Source organism: Chiloscyllium plagiosum, chromosome 34 (assembly GCF_004010195.1).
Source record: "Chiloscyllium plagiosum isolate BGI_BamShark_2017 chromosome 34, ASM401019v2, whole genome shotgun sequence".
In the NCBI taxonomy this organism is placed as follows: domain Eukaryota; kingdom Metazoa; phylum Chordata; class Chondrichthyes; order Orectolobiformes; family Hemiscylliidae; genus Chiloscyllium; species Chiloscyllium plagiosum.
In genome coordinates, this window is record NC_057743.1 from 18,104,554 (window position 1) to 18,126,905 (window position 22,352).

The 22,352-nt window shown below is 44.1% G+C and overlaps 1 protein-coding gene across 2 annotated transcripts in view; it reads left to right on the forward strand.

Moving 5' to 3' along the window:
* tmem51a (transmembrane protein 51a) overlaps positions 1-16,627 on the forward strand; it is a 48,121-nt gene extending 31,494 nt beyond the window's left edge. For both annotated transcript variants that reach the window (XM_043675664.1, XM_043675663.1), the window contains 2 exons: positions 4,088-4,536; positions 13,328-16,627. In XM_043675664.1, the coding sequence (XP_043531599.1) occupies positions 4,217-4,536; positions 13,328-13,736 (729 nt within the window). In that variant the 5' untranslated portion in view covers positions 4,088-4,216 and the 3' untranslated portion in view covers positions 13,737-16,627. The remainder of the gene's footprint in view (positions 1-4,087; positions 4,537-13,327) is intronic.
* Positions 16,628-22,352: the final 5,725 nt, after the last annotated feature.

Below are 22,352 nucleotides of genomic sequence, written 5' to 3' on the forward strand. Positions count from 1 at the left end.
CTGACATGACAAAAAAAATCATACAGGGATGTGGTGCTGGAAATGCAGCCCTTATTGGATAAGAGCACAGTGGTTCGCACTGCCTCACAGCACCATCGACCAGGGTTCAATCCCAGCTTCGGGCCACCATCTGTATGGGGTTTGCACATTCTCCCCATGTCTGTTTCCTCCAAGTGCTCTGGCTTCCTTCCACAGTCAAAAGATGTGCAGGTTAGGTGGATTGGCCATGTTAAATTGTCCATAATGTCCAGGGACATGCAGGCTAAGTGGGTTAGCCATGGGAAATGCATGGTTACAGGGATAGAATTGGGGTGGGGGTGGGGAGGGGGGTTGGGGTCTTGGTCTGAGTGGAAGACACTTTGGACAGTTGGTGCAGACTCAATGGGCCAAATGACCCCTCCGCGCACTGTAGAGACTCCTGTGTGGAGTTTGAATTCAGCCCTTGGTCAAATAGGACTGATCTCCCCCACCCCACCCTCCCACTGGCAGTTGAAAACCAGGGAGTGAATGTATTTGAGTTAAAGGAAACAGTGACTGCTCACTGCACGAGTTGATGGTTATGGGGTTGAGAAGAGGTGAGCGAAGGAGATGAAATTAGATGCCACCTCAGATCCACACAGACCCGTACCATTGTAAGTAATGTTGATGAAGGTAGTTGCGGGTGAGGAAACCTGGCGGTGATGCATGGGCAGTTGGAAACGTATTGTGGAAGTTGCATTAATTGGTTTCACTTGAGTTTGAATATATTCAGGAGTATGGAATGGCCATCCAACTCTGCAGGAGAGGGTGGTGATAGAGAATGATAATGTTTGCTGCACAGAGTTTGAGGTTGATGTATGAAGTACTGTGCTGTCGATTGTTGAAAATAACATTAAACCTAGCAACTTAACAATGTCAGAATCAACTGGATTACTAGCAGGTAATCCCCTAGATAAAGTGTCAGCTTTCCTTTTTAACATGCTGAGGAAAAGTTATTCAAATGTTCTTTTAACAGGCAGTCACTTGTGCAGGAACCAACTCCCAATTGCTCCATCCCCTATTAAAGAATAATTCACCTCTTGCACATATCCCCGAGAGTGACTGAGCTATAGGTTTCCAAGGACAGTGGAAGTACAGCTCTGAACGGAAACTTAGTGATTAGTATTTTCATCTAAATCGAAAGAAGGTTAACCTGATCAAGGTAGAGGCATACAGCACGGAAAAGCCCCCTCAGTTCAACTCATCCATGCTAACCAGATATTCTAATCTGATCTAGTCCCATTTGTCAGCACTTGACTCATATTCCACCCCCCCCCCCCCCCCCCCCAACCTTAAACCTTTCCTATTCATATACCCATTCCCTAAGCTTAAGAGGGATGTGAACGCGAGTATGGTTAGTAAGTTTGTAGATCATACCAAAATTTGGAGGTGTAGTGGATAGTGAACAAGGTTCCCTCAGACTACAATGGGACCTTGGTCAGATGGGCTGATGGGCTGAGGAGTGGCAGATGGAGTTTAATTTAGAGAAATGTGAGGTACTGCATTTTGGGAAAGCAAATCTTGGCAGGACTTATACACTTAGTGGTAAGGTCCTAGGGAGTGTTGCTGAACAAAGAGACCTTGGAGCGCAGGTTCACAATTCCTTGAAAGTAGAGTCCCAGGTAGATAGGATAGTGAAGGAGGTGTTTGGTATGCTTTATTGGCAGTGCACTGAGTTGGGAGGTTATGTTGCAGCTGTCCAGGACATTAGTTCGGCCACTTTTGGAATATTGTGTGCAATTCTCGTCTCCCTGCTATAGACAGGATGTCGTGAAACTTAAAAATGATTGCCAGGGTTTGAGCTGTAGGGAGAGGCTGTATAGGTTGGGACTGTGTTTTCTCTGCAGCATCGGAGGCTGAGGGGTGACCTTAGAGATTTACATAATCATGAGGGGGAATGGATAGGGTAAATAGACAAGGTCTTTTCCCTGGGGTTGGGGAGACTGAAACTAGAGATCATGGGTTTAGGGCAAGAGGGGGATGATTTAAAAGGGACTTAAGGGATAACTGTTTCATGCAGAGGGTGAGTATATGGAATGAGCTGCCAGAGGAAGTGGTGGTGGCTGGTACAATGACAACATTGAAAAGGCATTGGATGGGTATATGAATAGTCATAGGGTCATAGAGATGTATAGCACGGAAACAGACCCTTCGGTTCAACTCGTCCATGCCAACTAGATGCCCTAACCCAATCTTCTGTTAGGATGGAGACCAGAATTGCATGCAATATTCCAAAACTGGCCTCTGACCAAAAAAGGAAAGCATACCAAACGCCGCCTTCACTATCCTATCTATCTGTGACTCCACTTTCAAGGAGCTATGAACCTGCACTCCAAGGTCTCTTTGTTCAGTAACACTCTCCTAGACCTTTCCATTAAGTGTATAATTCCTGCTCTGATTTGCTTTTCCAAGATGCAGCATCTCACATTTATCTAATTTGAACTCCATCTGCCACTCCTCAGCCAATTGGCCCATCCGATCAACATCCCGTTGTAATCTGAGGTAACCTTCGCTGTCCACTGCACCTCCAATTTTGGTGTCATCTGTAAACTTACTAACTATACCTCCTATCTTCAAATCCAAATCATTTATTAACAAAAAGGAAGGGTTTAGAGGGATATGGGCCAAATCCTGGCAAATGGGGCTAGATTAATTTAGGATGTCTGGACAGCACAGATGAAATGGACCGAAGGGTCTATTTCTGAGCTGTACAGCTCTGACTCCAAGTAAATCCCTATTTTGTTGCACTTTCAGGAAAGGTTGATTGCAAAGTTGCATGCAATCAGTCACAGCTACACTACACTCTGGAGGTCTGCCTTCCTAGTTAAGTTACATGTTCTCTTTTCCTTTTGTCTCTGCAAAAGGGAATGAGATGTAATCAGCTCTCAGGGTATGGTAAAAGTTAAGAAGTGCTTGGTTGTTTCCATTGGTTAAGACAGTAACAAGTGGGCACAAGAAAGGCTAAAAAGATTAAAGGAACACTTCCCAATGCTTTCTTTCAAAGGCAGTTTGAATGCAGAGTTCTCTCAACATCCCCAACCGTGCTTCAGCAATGTCTGCACACCCTTTCAGTATATTTTCTGTAAAATGGTCTGGAAATTAAGCAAGAGAATGGAGTTTTGTCAAAGTTGTAGACTTGACAAGTTCTCCTGCTTTGACAATGGTCTGTCTTTCTGTCTGAGTGTTGATCACTTCATCTTTAGCTTTTGTCTCCTACTCTCAGGCAGTTCACGAGTAATGGTGCTATATGAATGCAAATTATTCTCAGCTGGGAAATGTTATTATAAAAGTTTAAAGAGTATAGTAAATGTGACAGAAGTTAAAAATAAATCTTAGATGATATTGAAAGCATTTCCTTTTGTAAATAAAGGCTATAAATGGCTTGACATAAGTGGCATACAGTATATTGTTTATATCTTCAAATTTCTTGTAACAGGAATTAAATTTTACTGATTGACATGTTGGTATAAAAGTACTCCAGATTCAGTTGAAACAAATTGAAAGACCATTAGGTTTGTTAAAATACTGTTTGAGCATGCAATGCTCAATTAAATAGCAATTCCAGGATTCAGTAAACCCCAGTCCCTTTTATTTTTGTTTTCAAATCAGTGAGGAATATTTTAGCAGAGTCTTTGTTGTGTGTTTGTTATCTTTTTAGTTCAGTTGGTCGAAGGCATTCCCCAAGGGTTCAGTCCTCCCAAGGTGTGCACTAGGCAAAGAGGGAATATTCCGCAGTCAGAGATGCTGCCCTTGACCGGAAGCACTAATTTGAAATCCCCATTTGCTCATTTAAATAATCCTGTGACTCTATTGAAGAAAACCTGAGTTTGTGATATGCTCCGACTGCATTCCTCCTGTGTACAAGAGAAAAAAAGATTTGTTCTTTTTTTCTATTTGTGGGGTTTGTATGAAAATTCATTGCGGAGGTTGTCAAACAATTGAGTGCTTGACTTTGGAGAGTAATCCATTCTGTGATAAGCTCTTTCTGACGTCCTTTTGAAAACTGTGCTACATACACCTGTTTCATTTCTGTCTAATTTCTAATGTAAGTACCTATTTTGTTTTGCAGGTTTGTGTTAAGGACCAAAGCGAATTGGTGAACATTTGTCTTCTCCCATCGCTACTGGGAATGCCGAAAGCCTAACTAAGATCAAGCCCTTCTCCTTGGAGCCTGACGTCTTCCTGTACATGAGGGTCCATGGCATCTGAAAATTCCAGTGGCTCTCAGTATGCCCTCACTGCCCTGGGGGTTGGCATGCTTGCCCTGGGAATCATCATGATGGTCTGGAGTGTTGTGCCAGGATTTGGAAAAGACAACGCCACTTCAGGTGGCAACAGCAGCTCGCCGACTGCAGAAGAATCGAAAACGAAAGTGTCACAAGTGTCCTACATACTGTGCGCTGGAGGAGTGGTCCTGCTCCTGCTGTCCATCTGCCTGAGTGTCCGTGAAAAGAGGAGGCGTAGGACACAGGAGGGAGTGCACAATGCTCCCTGCGAGTCAACCATGCTGCCAGACAAGTCAGTTGTGCCCTACGTTTGTTTCTTTTAACTACCAGCGTGTTTTTGTCCCCTCACCCCTGTTCCCTCTCCTCCAGCACTCACCCTGCCCATCTCTTCGGAAGGTGCTGTGCTACATATGCACATGAAATCATGCCCAACATGTTTTGTTGTTCTCTTGTGGCATGTTGGCATTACTGGTTACACCAGCATTTATTGCCCATCCCTTGTTGCCCTTGAGAAGGTGGTGGTGAGTTGCCTTCTTGAATCGCTACAATCCATTTGCCGTAAGAAGCCCTATAATGATGTTAGGGAGGGGAATTGTAGGATTTTGACCTAAAATTATTGATTATGTCAGTGACTAGATTACCCAGCTGCGGTCTGGCTGCCTTGGCCGGTACACCCCTAATCCAGCAGCCATCAGTGGACACTTCTGGCCATTTGGCCCATGTGCCCTGCTCTCCTATTCAGTAAAACCACTGTGACCTTGACTCCATATTCCACCTAACCCCCATTTTCCTTAACTTTCTCCCTTCTGTCATGAATCTCATACAGGACTGGTCATCAGTGTAATCTTCATTTAGTTGAAGGTCTAAGATTGGTTTGTTCATCAGATTTAATAGATGTGAAGTTCCATGCTTGTAGAGAAACCTAGCCATTCATCCTTGCTTCCACATGCTGCACTGTGGACTGACTGGCTGCTGGTTACATGATCTACATCCTGGTTTTGGCTTATTTTAAACTTGATTGCAAAATACTTCCCTTTGTTTTAAATCAACGGCCTCCCCTCCAATGCGCACTGGGCAAGAGTCTTCAAAGACTCTTGACACTGGCCAAAGGGTCTGTACTGCGTTATGTTCTGTTTTCCTCATTGTCGCCTTTTAATGGATCACCTCTTTATTTATAAACAGTCCCCTGCTCGTCTGAGTTCTAGTCTCTTCACCCACCCAATCAAATCCCCATGTTTCAATGAGATCATTTTGCTCCCGCCCCAGTCTTGCCCAATCTTTGCATGTTGGATATGTGATTCACCCCAGGGATTCTTTAAACGGCTTCTAATGTATTGTAGTGATTTATCCACAACAAGTTACCTTTAATTTGGCTGCTTGTTAACAAGTCTCCAGACAATCAAGTACTGAAACAATGATTTTAAACTTTATTCCATGTATCAACAAAAATAAGACCCCATCAAGTAAATGAGTTAAGCCTCACAACCCTTTGGCTATTACCCAGTTAATGGTGGAACTTGGCCAGATTCCACCAACACTGCCTGTCTCGAGAAGTGTCCAGGGTTCAATCCTGATACAATGTTATTCTTCGAGGTTCTCCTCGCGAGTTCTGGTGCTTGATCCTTATACAGATTTTTATCCTTCAAGTCTATGTGATACAATTGATTTCTTAAGTTCCTTCATCTAAATTACCCCTTTTTTTTTTATCAGAAGTAACTTCTTTGTTCCTTGTTACATTTGGCTATAACTTTGTTTGGAGACACGTGGCTTTGCTTCAGGGTAATCCTTGCCCTTTGACACTAAAGCATCAGTTTATCAAGCTGGTGTCAAAGCTGTTTTGTTCTTGTAGCTTTCACTCCTCTTCCTTTTGCCAGACCATTCTTATATAACTTTGTCCTTGTTCTTTTTTAATAGTTTAGTCCAGACAGAGTTATTGCTGCTGCCGTCTGTGTAACAATAGTTTATCTTTGTAACCCAGTACACCCAGATCTCTACAAAGCTTTTCAGTACGGAATCTCTCATCACCTTAATGCTGTTTTCTAGTCTTCTGCCAAGTGGATGAGGTCACATTTCCCCACTTTGTAATGGTCAAGTTACTATCATCCCAGGGGACCACAGGGCCTCCCCTTCCCCCTCCCCCACTCCAGAGAGAGATGACTAGTGGTGAGTTTAATTGGAGAGGAGCCTATGGTGAGGTTAAGAACAACTGTGTCTTTCATGGTAACCTCTGCTGGTAAGGAATGAACACCGCGCTGTTGGATCACAAACCAGCTACCCAGCTAACTGCCTGCCCCCTTTCCTCACACATGCCAAGGAGATCATGGGTTCCAGGGAGAAAGTGGGAGGATGGGATTGAAACACCTATCGGCCATGATTTAGTCTGCTCCACCAATCAATGGGCCAAATGACCCAATTTCTGTTCCTCTATCTTATGGTCATATACTCTCCATCTGTCAAGTTTCTGCCCACTCACTTCACTTACATCACTTTGGTTAATTGTTGTCTTCACAACCTACTTTGCTTACCTATCTTTGTTAAATTTGCTGACAATACAATCCCTTTGTCTAAGTTATTGATATAAATTTCAATTAATTGAGGACCAAACACTGATGGCTATGGCACACACCACTCATCACATCCTGCCAATCTGAACTACCTTTCTTTCTACGCATTATCCTATCGGCCAACCAATCCTCCTACCCATCTGCTCTTTTACTTTGTAGAGTGACACTTTGACAAATGACTTCTAAAAATCTAAGTATTGCATAATCTACTCTCTCTATACTGCTCATTACTCCTTCAAACACTATTTTGCTTAATCACTGCTGGATTGTGGGCATTGCTGGCTCGGCCAGCACTGTTACCCAGAGGGCAGTTGAGACTCAACCGCATTGCTGTGGGTCTGGAGTTACACGTAGGCCAGACCAGATAGGAATTGCAGTCTTCCTTCCCTGGAGAACATTGTTGTAAAAACCTGTCGAGGACACTAATCGACAGTAGTTGCATTGTCACTATTAGATGAGCTTTTCATTCCAGATTTTATTTCCATTGAATTCCAATTCCACCAGTTGCCATGGTGGGATTTGATCCCATGTCCTCAACATTAATCTGGGGCTTTGGATTACTACGCCAGTTATTACTATTGTACCACTGCTCCTGGTTTCCTTTAGTTTCCCTCTGTCATTAAGAGTGAGTGATTTTTCTTTCCCTTTGTTCTTGGTCCTTGATCCACTCTGTATTTGACCCAGCTGTAATGCTGAGAATAGATTCCACCATTGTCATAAACTGTTCAATAGAAAGCTGGTATCTTCTATCATGTTCGCCTCGATTCCCATCTAAATGCGTTTTTTGGTGCCGGGGTGTTTGTCTCTGTCAGTAGTTGGTACATCTTCAAGAGACGTACTTTCTGATATCACTATTGGAGCATGTGACGTGGTCTAAAGATCTCCATCTTAACCAGGGCCACTTAAAGCATGACAGCGTGTTGCTGTTTATGACCAAATGAGAGCATCTGATACCTGAAAACGAAACAAAAAATCCTCTCTGTTCTTACATTCAAAATGATTGTACATCATTCCTGTGCTACTGACATCATTCCCACCTGTTGACTCATTGCATTTATTTGGGTGCTGCTGTTTTCTTTTCCTAGTAAAGATTTCTCAAAGCTGGGATAGATTTCAATAAATTACTCGCACCCAATTGTTTACGTTACAGGGATTACGCAAAAATTGCTGTTTCAGATCTAGGTAACCTGCTGGCGGCATTAGGAGGAGGAAGAGGGTGATTTTTGGATTTGTAGACTGAATGATAAAATAGCCAAAATGAAGTGTCTGAATTGTCAGGAAGAAACTAGGCTGGCAAGTGAGGCCAGTTACAAGTGTACCCCAAATCCCAGCCAGTGCTCAGTGGAAATGTGTGAAGAAAAATGCTGTTGATATCACTAGCATATTTTCATTTCCCGAATCCTGGTGTAGTGTGGAGCCATTTCTAGGCAGAAGTGGCTTCACTTCCATCCTCTCCTTGCCTGACTTGAAGCTCCATGTTCACCAGGAATGTGCCAACTGATTTTTCACTTGTCACAGTTCACCCTGTGCCAGGGAATACAGAAAGGTGAGCAGCATACCTTCCCTTGGCCACTACAGGAAATACTGCCTGTTGTAATACAGAAAAATGGCCCAGAGCACATCACCTGATTGAGTTATTACACTTGTTTCACATTCTTGACGTGAGCAGTGCTGACTGGGCCAGTATTTATTACTCATAATTAATTATCCTTGAAGATAGTGCTCAGTTCTGCCCAGAACCATTCCTGTCTGTGGTGTGTCCGTATATCCACTACGTGCTTTTTTTTTCGTTTCTGTTGTGACTTGTTGCAACATTTTTGCCAGGCCATTTTTACAGAGCAGTTAAAAATCCAAGTAGGAGGACGTGAGGATTGCAGATGCTGGAAAAGCATCTCTGTACTTCCACGTACGTCATCTACTGTATCTGTTGCACCCAATGTGGTCTCCTCTAGGTTGGGGAGACAGGACGCCAACTTGCAGATCATCCCAGAGAACATCTCTGGGACACCTGCACCAAACAACCCCATCGCCCTGTGGCTGAACGCTTCAACTCCTACTCCACCAGAGATATGCAGGTCCTGGGCCGCCTCCCATCACCAAACCCTAACCACCTGACGCCTGGAGGAAAAACGCCTCATCTTCCACCTTGGGACCCTCCAACCACACGGCATCAATGTGGATTTCACTATTTTCCTCATTTCCTCTTTTTTTCCCCCAACCTTATCCCAGTCCCAAGTCTCCAACTCAGCACTGCCCTGTTGAACAGTCCTACCTGTCCATCTTCCTTCCCAACTATCCGCACCACCCTCCTCTCCAACATATCACTTCCACCCCCACCTTCATCTACCTATCACATTGCCAGCTACCTTCCCCTCAACCCCACTGCCCTCCCATTTATCTCTTAGCCTCCCAGCCCACAAGCCTCATTCCTGATGAAGAGCTGATGCCCGAAGCATCAATTGTCCTTCTCCTCGGATGCTGCCTGATCTGCTGTGCTTTTCCAGCACTACATTTTTCACTAAAAATCCATCACGTTGCTGTGAACTTGGAGTTACTTGCAGGTCAATGGATGTAGACGGCAAATTAAATCTCACAGTGGATATTGATAAACTATTTAGGGTTTTTATAGCAAGTCTGTAGTTCAATGGTTTATTAATGAGACTAGCATTTTATCCCATATCGTGAAACTGAATATTTCTGGTTTTCTAGGCTGGAGGGATTTGAACTTGTCTCTGAAGCAGGTGATCAGGTCTCTGGTTTGTTGGAAGGTACACATTTAGAATCTAAGTGGACACTCTTCAACTTGCCTCTGCTTCTATCCTCTCTATCTTGGACGCTGGGATACGGGGCATGGCAGGAAAACAAAGGGGTGACTGTAATACTGCCTGCACACACAGCATTGACTCAGCTCTCCGCTTCCTATCAGATGTTTTCAGCTGAGGGGTTTGAATACCTGTCCATTGGCTGTGTGGATGGACCATGTATTAAAGCACCATCAGAGTAGGATGCCACAATTGGAGACTCTCTCTCTCCTGTGTGGGTGTTCCTTTATTGATTCGACTATCCAATGGCCCCCATTTTTAATACGTGCTTGAGTAGAGAAGCTGGTGGATGGGGGGGAAGTAACATCTAGCTCATCCTCGATGCTCCACTTGGTTGGTCGTCATCTGGGCTTGTGTATGAACAGTGAACTTGTGGGACTGCATGTGAGCCCACAGAAGAAGAAACAGCGACCATTGGAAATGGGGAAACCATTTGGGGTGTAAATGTTCTTGTGTCAGTGTTCAATAAGGACATGTTGACACACCCTGTTCTTGTCCCACCCACTGCCCTCCGTGTTTGCCAGTCTGGTGCTGCTCCGTCGCACCACGAGGAGCTCTGTCAGTGTGAGCAAGATCTAACGCAGCAAAAGCCATGGCTGTACTTTGACCACTCACCCAGGAAAAGGGTGTGCTTAGTACAGGAACGGAAATACGAGCCCTTTGTTCTGTAATATTGCTGTAGTAACTCTGATTGCAGACTCCAACCTTTAACAACACTACTAAGTGACATTAAACCAGATTTTCCTGCCTTACTCGTGTGTGTGTGTGTGTGTTTTGGGGGGATGGGGGGTGCTATGGTGCAAAGGTAGGATAGAAAGAAGGGCGCATTGCAATCGAGGTAGTCCTCTGTTTGCTTGACCCTGTTCCAAACTGGGTGGTGTGTTCCCAGCTACTGAATAATTGCTGTGTTCCTCTTACAGTGATTTTTATCACCACCTAGTCAAATATTTTGCTAGTTTTCATTCAAGTTATCTGATTGCATGTCCTTGCCAACAAACATCACTGTCTTGAAGTTGGATCAGGAACAGTAATTGAATTGAAATCTTTTCTAGATCCAGTTCTTTTACCTTTCGATAACCGGATTCTCTCACTTTGTGTGTCGCACTCTTGAGATGTAACCTTTTTGAAACTTGGAGTTTTGTTTCTCCATATCCAAAGTGCGAATGTTTATTCTGAATAGGCATGACTTATTTGTTTTTCTCCCCGCCCTCTCAGTTTGTGTATTTCAAACATTAAACCGAGGCCGTGTCACTTGGCTGCTAAAGATCTCCAGGAATGTCTGCTAGTGACCTGATTCCTTCCACATCATCGAAACATGGCCGCCTCGCTGTTTGTGCGATGTTGATGTACATCCATTGGTGATTTATCCTTTAGAGTGCTTCAATTATTTTTGTATTATTTATTGTATAATAACTTTTGAATCTTTTTCTTGCCCCCTCACTTTTTTTTTTAAATCCCAGGGATGTGAGTGGCAGTTTTCCCAGGTGACTAGCCATGTTGAACCTTTCCTACTAACAGCGATGTTTGTGAGGAAGACCTTTCTCTGACCCTGCACCATCTTCTCCTGGCCTGGGCCCATTCAGTGGCGTGGCTGCTATATGAAACCCTCGAGCTGGACCCGCTAGTACAGAGCTCAATACACCCACCAATCTCGTTTGCACTCTCTCTGGTCTTTGCACCATATTTTGGCTAAATTAAATCTCTATAACTATGTGAAGCGCTTCACACAACAGAAGACAAAGTTAGGTTTTCCAATCCTAATCTCTCTCATTCTTGTGAACTGCTCTATAACCAACCATTGCATGTTGGGAGAAAGCGAGGACTGCAGATGCTCTAGATCAGAGTCAAAAAGGTATAGTGCTGGAAAAGCACAGCCGGTCAGGCAACATCCGAGGAGCAGGCGAATCGCAGTTTTGAGCATAAGCTCTTCATGAGGAATGTGATTGCATGTTGTCCATAAGAAGGCTCTATTAATATCTTTGGAATCATTTAGGTCATAAAGGTGTTAGAGCTGCTATTGGGGATATGTAGGAATGTGGAGTTGAGGTTAATCAGATCAGCTATGATCTTAATGGAGCAGGCTCTAAGGAGAAACTGCCTACTCTACTCTCTCCCTCGTTCATTTGCTTGTAACATCCAGGTCCTCCTCCACCTCTGACCGTGTCTATCATATCAGTTTAACGTGTAATTAGTTGCAAGCCCACAAAGTAATCCTAACTGCAGTTCATTAAACCAGGAATAGGTTTTCTCCTGCCACGTGAGACCTCTTATTTAGATTAGATTAGATTACAGTGTGGAAACAGGCCCTTCGGCCCAACAAGTCCACACCGACCCGCCAAAGCGAAACCCACCCATACCCCTACATTTACCCATTACCTAACACTACGGGCAATTTAGTATGGCCAATTCACCTGACCCTGCACATCTTTGGACTGTTGAAGGGCTTTTGCCCGAAACGTCGATTTTGCCTGTCCTCTGATGCTGCCTGAATTGCTGTGCTCTTCCAGCACCACTGATCCAGAATCTAAGGAGAAACTGCCTACTCTACTCTCTCCCTCGTTCATTTGCTTGTAACATCCAGGCCCTCCCCCACCTCTGACCGTGTCTATCATATCAGTTTAACGTGTAATTAGTTGCAAGCCCAAAAACTAATCCTAATTGCAGTTCATTAAACCAGGAATAGGTTTTCCCCTGCCACGTGAGACCTCTTATGTCCTGCAATAAAACAAAGAACTACAGATACTGGAAATCTGAAACAAAAACAGAAATTGGTGAAACTCGGCAAGTCTGGCAGCGTTTATGGGGAGAAACCAGTATTCGTTTGGAGTTTGGTGGCTCTTCAGAACTGTTAGCAGTTAGAAAAGCATAGTGTTTGTGCTGAAGACAAGGGGTAGGGGGAGGGACAGGTGAGTGGAAGGATGGATATGGAGCCCAAAGAGAGAGACATGAAGCGGGTAGGCAATCAACGGGTCTTCAGCTTCAGTTCTGAAGAGTCACTGGAGGGTAATGTTAACTCTGTTTTCTCCCCCCCAGATGCTGCCAGAGCTGCTGAGGTTTGACAGCAACTTCTGTTTTTGTTGCTGTAGTGTGCCACGATCCTCAAGTGACCTTCATAAACTGCAACTTGTGCATTGTAGTGAGCTGGCATGTCCACGCAGCTGTGTTGGTCCCCACACACACACAAGTGACTTGTGTAGCCATAGCACCAGCTGTCTGAGTTACTTTTATCTCTGGGTTGTATGGATGGAGCCTCAGGGCAGGGTGGGAATGTGCAAGGTTCAAAAACAACGTTCCCTTTTAATGTGCCTAACTTGCAAATTGCAGGTGGGGGAAAGATCTTGGCACTGAGAGACTTTGGCACATATCTGACAACAGCTTTGTATTAGGATCGTGCCTTTTAACATTGCTCCAAGAGGTTATAAAGCTATGCCTGACACATTAGGTTAAGTGACCAAAGCTTGGGCAGAGGGGTGGGCTTTGAGGAGGGGTGAGTATTCCTGAGCTTGGGGCCTTGAAGGTGTGGTTGCTGGAGTGATTTGAAAATGAGCCCCCTGTTTCCACAGCTCCTGCAGCACCAACCAGCAATGGGGGTTTATCAGTGTAACCAGGACTGAGCTGATGTGGGTACAGCCCCTTGCTGTTACTGGATGTCCTGGCTCTGGGTATTCACTCTCATGATGTTCTATCTTTTCTGCAGTGCCCCAGACCTCAGCGAGCAGTTGGCTGTGCCGAGTTACAACGAGGTCATGCAAGGAGAGTCCTCCCAGCCAAGAGGAGATGCCGAGGCCACTCTGGGGGACCAAACCATGGCTGCTCTTCCCTCTTACGAGTCGCTGGTGGACGTTGGTGTGGTGCTGCCCACGACCGGGGTCGCAGGGCCTAGTGCCACTGCTCAGCCAGGGAACGGGCAGACATCAAGCCGCCCGGGCAGACGATTCAGCTCGAAGAGGATCCGCCGAATTCTGTCGGATAAATCGCACCTCAAGAATTTCAGGCTCCACTTAAGCAACCTCAACAGCACGGTGGTCAATCTGGAGCCACTCACCCCTCCCCCACAATATGAAGATGGAGTAGAGAAGAGCTTCGAGAACCTAAAGCCATCTTGAGTTGGCGCGAAATGTCAACAGCAGCCCACCAAGCGGCGGGCGGGGGGAGGGGGGGGTTACTCGTTGACTATGTGTGGATCCTGAGGATCTGGTCTTATTGATCTGTGCATGTTTTATGAAACGTGAGCATTTTCCCTATTAACAGGACTTCCGTAGCTCCCGCAATTACTTTCCCACAGCATAAGGTTCCCAGGAGTTTATCCACCCATTTCTTTGCCATTTGCAGCTATGTTACAGTCCCACACTCTCTGCTGTGTTCTATGTAGATCTGAACTGTCTGAAATGAATGGGTGGCTGAATTGCTCCAATGCTTACTGTCCTCTATCTATCCCACTGCCTTCATGGACAAACTGGCCTGTCGTTAGTGGAGCTCAGTATTGGGCAGATGGAACAGCTGTGATCCCAATAGAAATCTGAAGATGTTTAAAGGCATTCTGAAAGGTCACTTGTCTGAGTTACTGTACAGCCTTCCACCTCCCCCTCTGTCTGACAGCTAGTACTAGGGAGGAGGCTGGAGAAAGGGGGCATTATGCCATTGGTGCCCATTGGCTGTGCTGGTTTCCAACCAGCACTCAGTCACTTAACAGGAGACTGGTGATTCTGAAGTTATTTCTGTTTCATACTGGCCTCAAATCCTATTCGAATTCAGTGAGGAAAGTGATTCTATCTGGGGCAATTCTACTTCTTGGTGCAATGAGTTGATTATCATTTGTACAAAGGATTAAATTTTCAAATTGAGGCGAGCAACATACTGAACAGTTTCAGAAAGAGAATTGTGCTCTTGGTCAATAAAAGCCTAACCAATGGTGGCAGCAACAATCTCTGGACTGTAAGCTCTTATTTCATAGAGAAGGTTCTTCAAATTGAAAAGCACCACATTTCTTCGTGACTTGGGAGAAATCTAAACCAACATCTACGGGGACCGCTGAACACTGGTAAAAGTGAATGCCCCAAAGGGGGAGTTTGAGATCCCTCTCTTTTTGTATTTTAAATTGAGAAGATTCAGAGTCATGTCTCCATTCTCCAAATCGACCTATTAGTAAAACTGGATGGTCAGGTCTGCTATTCCAAACCTGCTCTTTGAGCAGGTCATTGACAAATCGATGTTTTCCTGACAGGTCTTTGCCTCTTTCTACGATAATTAAAGGCATTGTGTGATTTTTTTTAAAATTTAATAAAACTTAAAGAGACTGATAACTGAACTACCATTTGGCACTGGTGGGGACTGGTGTGGTGGGCACAGGTTGTGCCTAGTGTTCCTAGCCTTTGCCAGCAGGAAACAATAGGGCAGGTGTATAACCCAACCTTTTTTGTTTTAAACCCATACTAGCTATCGGTCTTTAAATGTTATGAAACACTTGTCATTTCCTATCTCCACTCTGTCCCTCCCACACCCCCTCCAATGTTCTCCAGCTCAGTTTTCATTATATACAGTAACATACACATGACTAACAGTCATGTATGACTGCATCCTTCATTTTAAAAGGGTAATTTTCTCCCCCTCCAACACTAGTTATTTTGTAGTAATTCACTTCATGGGTGAGGGAAATACACTGTTCTACTGTGCTTAATTGTTTGAATATCATTTCTGGTCTTTCCCTTTTTTAAGAGGCATGTGACTGAATTACACTGCCGTTTCAAATGATTATTCACAAGTGGTTTTTTGTGTCAACTGTCTTCTCTCTCAATTGCATGTAATTCCCATTTGACTTGGTGCTAAAGAGCCTGACATCATTGCAGCATAGACAGACAAAAGTGCTATTCACCTCTTGTGCAAGCTACACACAGTAGCTGAGTGTCCAGTAAGCTTCCAATGATTGATATTGATGGACTTGGATATTCCCCCTGCCCCTAACCTGCAAAAGCTATTTGTCAAATTTAACCCACCCTCCTGTATTTCACTCCCCTAATGTTGGACTGCTGACAGTGCTCTCCAGATCAAGTTTAAAGGTGGAATACAATTCCAGAATCTTGGTGTGAAAACTTTACAATTCCCATGGTTACAATTTATTTGACTTTTTTCCCCCCAGTGATCCATAATTCTCGCTGTTAACTCCTATCACTGATGTTAAAACTCATTGGTCTAACCTCTGAGCTGACTGGAGGCCGTTTCTTATACATTTGATGCTCAAGGCAACTTGTATGAATTCTTTATTTATATAAAAAAAATTGTACTGCATTGTGAACTTAACTGGACTATACTACAAACATTTAAAAAAACGCAAAGAAATTTGAAGTCAGATATCTGTCTGGGAGTCGGTGGCTGATTTCAGGAATCTGTTTAGGAAGTGGATTGGGAATCAGTGTTAGGCCGTAAAGTTTTGGGCTGAAGTGTCATGACCGGAAGGTCTCTTGTTTGTCCTTCAGTACAGTTTATTATCTCGAACTCAGGTAAAATCAGCCAGCAAAAATCACCAGTGTAGTCCTTTCTTGGGTCGAGACTGTGTACCAATGCAGGATAGATGCATTGGGGGGGGGGGGGGGGTGTGTGAAATGTTTTTAAAAGGTTGAATCCCCTTCTAATAAATTCTGATTTAAATTGTGCGCGGCAAGATCAATGTTTTTGTTTGTGAATAGAAACACTACCCCATTCTCTCTTCGATTCTAAAGTGTGAAATTGTTGCATGCGTCTGCTATGTAAATTTGGCTAGACTTTTTTTTCCCCCAAAGTGAGCTCTGTCTGCACCCTTGCAGTATTCACTCTCCTCTCTGCCATCTGAACCAGCACTTTGTTCCCCACCAGTAATCCTTTTTAAATTCCAACAATGGCATCTAATTGTGGGGGAGCTATTGAGTTGTAAAGCCAGCCACTGCTCGATTATTGATGCTGGTTCAGTTTGGATTTCTGTTTTTATACCAAACCCAAGCAAGAATGAACAGAATGTTTTTTTTTTAAAATAACTGCACTTGGGAGAAATGTTGTTTCTTTTTAATTCTCTTTATATTTATTCATTTATTAAAACTGTATGAAAATTAGGTTCTGGCATTTTGAATTTTGTGATCCCATATACTGATAAATTTTCCAGAGAACAAGTGGGCACCAATTGGAAGATCTGCTTAGCTTCACTTGGAGGCCCACTGAAGATGTTACCTAGTAGGGTGACGAAACATCTGGAAATAAACCTTCCAGCTCAGCGAGCAAACCTACATCCAGGTCTGCTTATTGAATGGGCAGAGGTTTAGCATGTATTACAAGAGCTTAAATGCTGGAAAGGACTGAGAGTTGAGGTGATAAACCTGGAATTGTTTCCTGGGTGTTCTGGAATTTGAGTGACCGTCAAACCACACTCACTGTTCAGTTTAACCCATCAAAGCACTGCTATTTTGTGTTCTGAACTAGTGCTTTCACTGAGCATGCAAACAAAGATTTAACATCAGAGTGGCCAACTCAAAATGACTTTCAAAGTCAGTCACTCACTGGCCTGGACTTGAAGCTAGAGTCCAGAGGCCAAATGTGTATTCTCCAACGTGAGGTTGTGTCCTCATTCTTTCAGGACTCTGGAAGTGTTTTTGGATGCTGTTTCCACATCTGGGACACTGGCATTTAATGACAAAAAACTGACAGCTGCAAGGCTTTGCCACGTGTTTTCCTTGTTTTGTTTGAACCGTGGTGATGGTGTAAAATCTGGGAGTGCTGACAGCTTGTCTGCCAACAAGGGCACTTCAGGTTAAACTTGCAAACGCATCAGCACCTCCCCTTCTTTTCACAAATGTTGAACTTGTTAATGTGACTTTTTTTTTAGCTCGCAGAATGGTTTGGTTAGCAGATGGCAGTTATCATTCATGGTTTTAAATTGATCCATTGTCACTCTGCTCAGATTGTACATGCAAGTTGGTGGTGGGATGTGGGGTGAAATCTACTTTTGGGTTTGTATTTTAATCTAAAACACTCCTTTGTGCCACCTCGGGGCAGGATCTTTAGAATTGACTTCCTGTAACTTTCTCCCACTGTCTCACGTGAAGGGCTTTTTGGTTGTTGCTGCCTGCAAGGCCCTGCATGTACAGGCAGCAGCTGGCCCATTGTGGAGTTTTAATCTTCATAGAGTGCCCTGGCCCTTGTTGAGTTGATATTACAGTTACTGAATACCTTTCAGCTAATTGGAGTGTTGCTTTCTCACTAGATAGTAGAGGGTGTTAGACTATGGAAGCTGAGGGATAGACTCATTTGAAACATGCCTATTCTATCCCAGCAGCTGTTTCCTGTTAGAAATAAGGACCCAAGAATGAAAACTGCCTGAGGGGCTACAGATGAGACAATAATAATAATAATGTCAGGCTTTGGTGAAATATCTACCTATCCTTTTTGTAGACTGCTGTGTCTATTACAAACAAACACACCTAGATCACATCCATATTGAAACATTGTGTTTACCTTGTGGAATCTGTCTCATTGCAAATGTAAGAGACTTTAAATGAAGGGTAGGGTTTGTTTTTAAAAGACATACTAGGGTAGATCTGTGATAGGATGGAAGTCATGCAGCACTTGTGATGGTTTTTCTTTCTTTCCCACCCACCAAACACCCTTCCTTCCTTCCTCCCTCACCCCCCCCCCCACTTCCCTGCCACACAACCAAAAATGCAAAACCACACTGGAGTTTCCTATTAAACTGATCATTCTTTACTGGCTCTGCCACCATCAAACTCTGCTCCCACAACTTGAATTATCCTGAAGGGTCTGTTTCTTCAGAATACCTCAGTCCACTCCTCCATCCCATCCCTTCTATCCACATGAGGTGTAAAACATGGCCTTTAACCTCCCACTTGCTCCCACCCTGCCATTCTCTCCTCCATCCCTTCTTCCCGAACTGCCAGATGAGATAGCAATTTACTTGTGCTTTCAATGTTACGTTGACGGCACACACACCCCTCACAAAGGGGAGACCTAGTGACTACCTGTCCACCATCTACAAGGCACAAGTTCGGAGTGTGTGATGGAATACTCTACCTTTGTCTGGATGAGTGTAATTTCTACAAACATTTCATAAGTTTGACACCATCAAGAGCAGCAGCCCTTCACTACTGCTGCACGATAGCAATATTATGTATGGGTATGCTGAAAATCACCAATGCTCCTCTGACAACAACGTCCACACCTGTGACCTCTGCTACCGCGAGGGACGTGAGGAGCAGATCCATTTGAAACACCCCCCACCTGCAAGTCACACGCTGTCTTAAATTATTGGGACTTTGTTGCTGTTCCTTTGGTGTCACTTGGTTCAAATCCTGAAACTTCCTCTCTCGCACCTCTTTGGGTGTCTCTCACCACAAATACTGCAGCAGTTCAGGAAGCTGGCTGACTATCCCCACCTCTGGGCCAATAAATGCATAAACAAATGCTTCCTCTTAAATATAAAGGACAAAGCTGCAATTACTGAACATTGATTTACCCTATCGTTAATGGTCAGCAGTAACTTGCCTCTAAGCGCTGGACAAATGATACAAGGGAAAGTGACTGTTCACTTAAAAGAACCAATTTACTGAAAGTGTATATCCTTTTTGTAAAACAGCTGGATTATAGGATTAGTCAACTCCTGTATACTCAGTAAGCCTGTGTGATTTGGTAATAGTAGGTTTCTTCAATTCCAACCTTACTGAGAGAGGGTTTGAGCCGTAGAACTGCCTTATAGTCTCTCACTAATTGAGTCAGGGGATTGCACTAATATTACTGATAGTTAAGATTCAGCCAGTGCTCACTTGGATCTGTATCTCATCCAGATTTTGTCTGGGATGGCTCAGTGGTTAGCACTGCTGCCTCATAGCACTAGGCACCTGGGAACAAATCTACCCTTGGATGAGTGGAGTTTGCATTTTCTCTCCGTATCTGCGTGGGTTTCCTCCCACAGTCCAAAGATGTACTGGTTAGTTGGATTAGTCATGCTAAATTGCTCTGTATTGTCCAGGGATGAGGTGGTGTTATAGGGTTAGGATAGAGGGTTGGGTCTTGATGCGATGCTCTTTGCAGGGTCGGTGCAGACTTAATGGGCTGAATGGCCACCTTCTGCACTGTGGAGATTCTATGTATACCTTTTATTCAATCGTAGGACATGGGCATCTATGGCTGGGCCAGCATTGTAATGGCTATCCTTAGTTGCCTTTGTGAAGGTGGTGGTGAGGTACCTTCTTGCTGCAGTCCATGTGCTTTAGGGAATCAGTAAATTCTCTAGGGAGGGTCATTCAGGGTTTTGACCGAGCAACAGTGAAAGAATAGATATATTTCCGACTCAGGATGGTGAGTGTCCCAAATAATTGGCATCACTCAGTCCCAGCTCCCCAGCAGACAAGGCAATCTGCATTGCCGTTTGAGCACTTGTGTGTTTTTAAGTGGCATTCTTAATCATCACTATATGTAAAATATCAAGGCCATAACCTGCAGTGTCCCTCACAAGAGGAGATGGGCAAAGTGTCCAGAGATGATCAAGCATGTTCATGTTGTCTATGAAAGCTGCTGGGAGGGCTAAATCATTAGCACCACCCCACAATTAAATGTTGGGATGCTTGAGGTCATTATCTTTACATCTGCACTGCTTTAACAAGCACAACGTATCACACAACAGTTGGCCTCCCTCAAGAAGGGAACTGCTTGTCACTGGCTACTCGGATGTTTCCTTTCTCCCTGGTGATGGAATATAAATAAAGATTTACACATTTGTTGTTTTGTCACTGTGTCCGACATCTGCACGCACAACAAAAATAAACATTAAAAAGAAACAGGAGTGTCAGACACCTTGTTACTCTGAGGGAGCTGGATCAGTGAGAGTGAAAAAATACAACAAACGCAACATAGTACAGAGCATTGCCCTCTCGAGAAGGGAACTGCTTGTCACTGGCCACTCGGATGTTTCCTTTCTTCCTGGTGGTGAATATAAATATAGATTTACGCATTTGCTCACTATGTCCGACACCAGCACACACACACACATTACATGGGTGCTGGGGAAAAATAAGCACTATTGCTGTTAGGCAGTAGTGTGGGGAGAAAAATAAATAACACAGGAGTGTCAGACATCCTGTTCACACTGAGGGAGCTGGATCAGTGTGTGAAGGACGCTCCATTTTCTAAAGAAGAAAAAAAGCATAAAGTCAGTGCCCCATTTGACCAATTCCATCCTCCTTCCTGCCGAAAGACGCCGCACTTTTGACACCTTCAGACGACTATTCTGAATCTTTCCCAGCTCGTCTCCCATCCTCCCAAATGTCAGCCAAACCAAAACTCTGCTGTTCACATCCCCTGTTCTCATCCTGACTGACCCACACTGTCTCCTGACCCAGTAGTGCCTCATTATAATCCTCACATTTAGACCCTTCCTACCCCCAAATCCCAATGAGCACCCCCCAGCCCCTGCCTCTGGCCTCTTCCGCCCCTTTGCTCTCCACAGCAGTAATGTCTTCAGCTTCTTCTCTCTCCCTCAACCTCTCTCCTTCAAAATCCTCCTTACAGCCATCCCTTTCATCTCTTCGGTCTTTAGTAACTCCCTGTTCAGCTCAGTGATGCAGCCTGAGTGGGCTGTTTAGAGGAACTGTATTTAAAAAAAAAATACAAATCAAGGAAAAAGATGAAAATAAAATTAATTTCAAATCAGGAGTGGGGAGGAGCCTCACAATACCAGATTTGCACTTTTGGCATTTTCAGTAAGTCTGTTGATAAAGTAGACATCGAGTCCAATTGTATGGAGATTTTCATCTGACCCTTTGGATGCTACTGTAATGCTGAATGCAAGGGAGTGATGGAGAGGAGCTTTGAAAAATCTGCTTTCCTCCAGGAAGGAACTCAAGAAAGAGGAGGCCATTTGGCCCATTTAGTGGTGATGGGAGATTTTAGTTTTCCTAACATTGACTGGGATACACTTAGCGTCAGAGATCTGGATGGGGTAGAATTTGTAAGAAGTGTCCAGGAGAGTTTTCTAGAGCAATATGTCAATAGTCTGACGAGGGAAGGGGCCATATTGGACCTGGTACTGGGGAATAAGCCATGACAGGTGGTAGAAGTTGCGGTGGAGGGATTTCTTTGGGAACAGTGACCACAATTCTGTAAGTTTTAGATCACTCATAGATAAAGATGAGTGTGGTCCTAAGGGACGAGTACTAAACTGGGCCAAGGCCAATTATATCAAAATTATGCAAGAGCTCAGAAATGTGGATTGGACAAAGCTTTTGAAGGAAAGTCCACATTTGATATGTGGGAGGCTTTCAAAGATAGGTTAAAGATAGTGCAGGATAGGCATGTCTCATTGAAGGCAAAGGATAGGAAGGGCAAGATTCGTGAACAGTGGATGACAGGAGAAATTGTACGACTGGCCAAGAGGAAAAGGGAAGCGCACATAAGGTCTAGGCAGCTAAGAACAGAACGGGCCCTGGAGGAATATCGGAAGAGTAGGACAAGTCTTAAACAAGGAATCAAGCGGGTTAAAAGGTGTCATGAAATAGCTTTAGTGAGCAGAATTAAGGAGTATCCCAAAGAATTTTATTCTTATATAAGAAGCAAGCGGGTAAGTTGAGAAAGGATTGGTCCACTAAAGGGTAATGAAGGAAGGCTGTGTGTCGAACCTGAGAGAATGGGTGAGATTCTGAATGATTACTTTGCATCAGTGTTCACTGAGGAGAGGAACATGATGAATG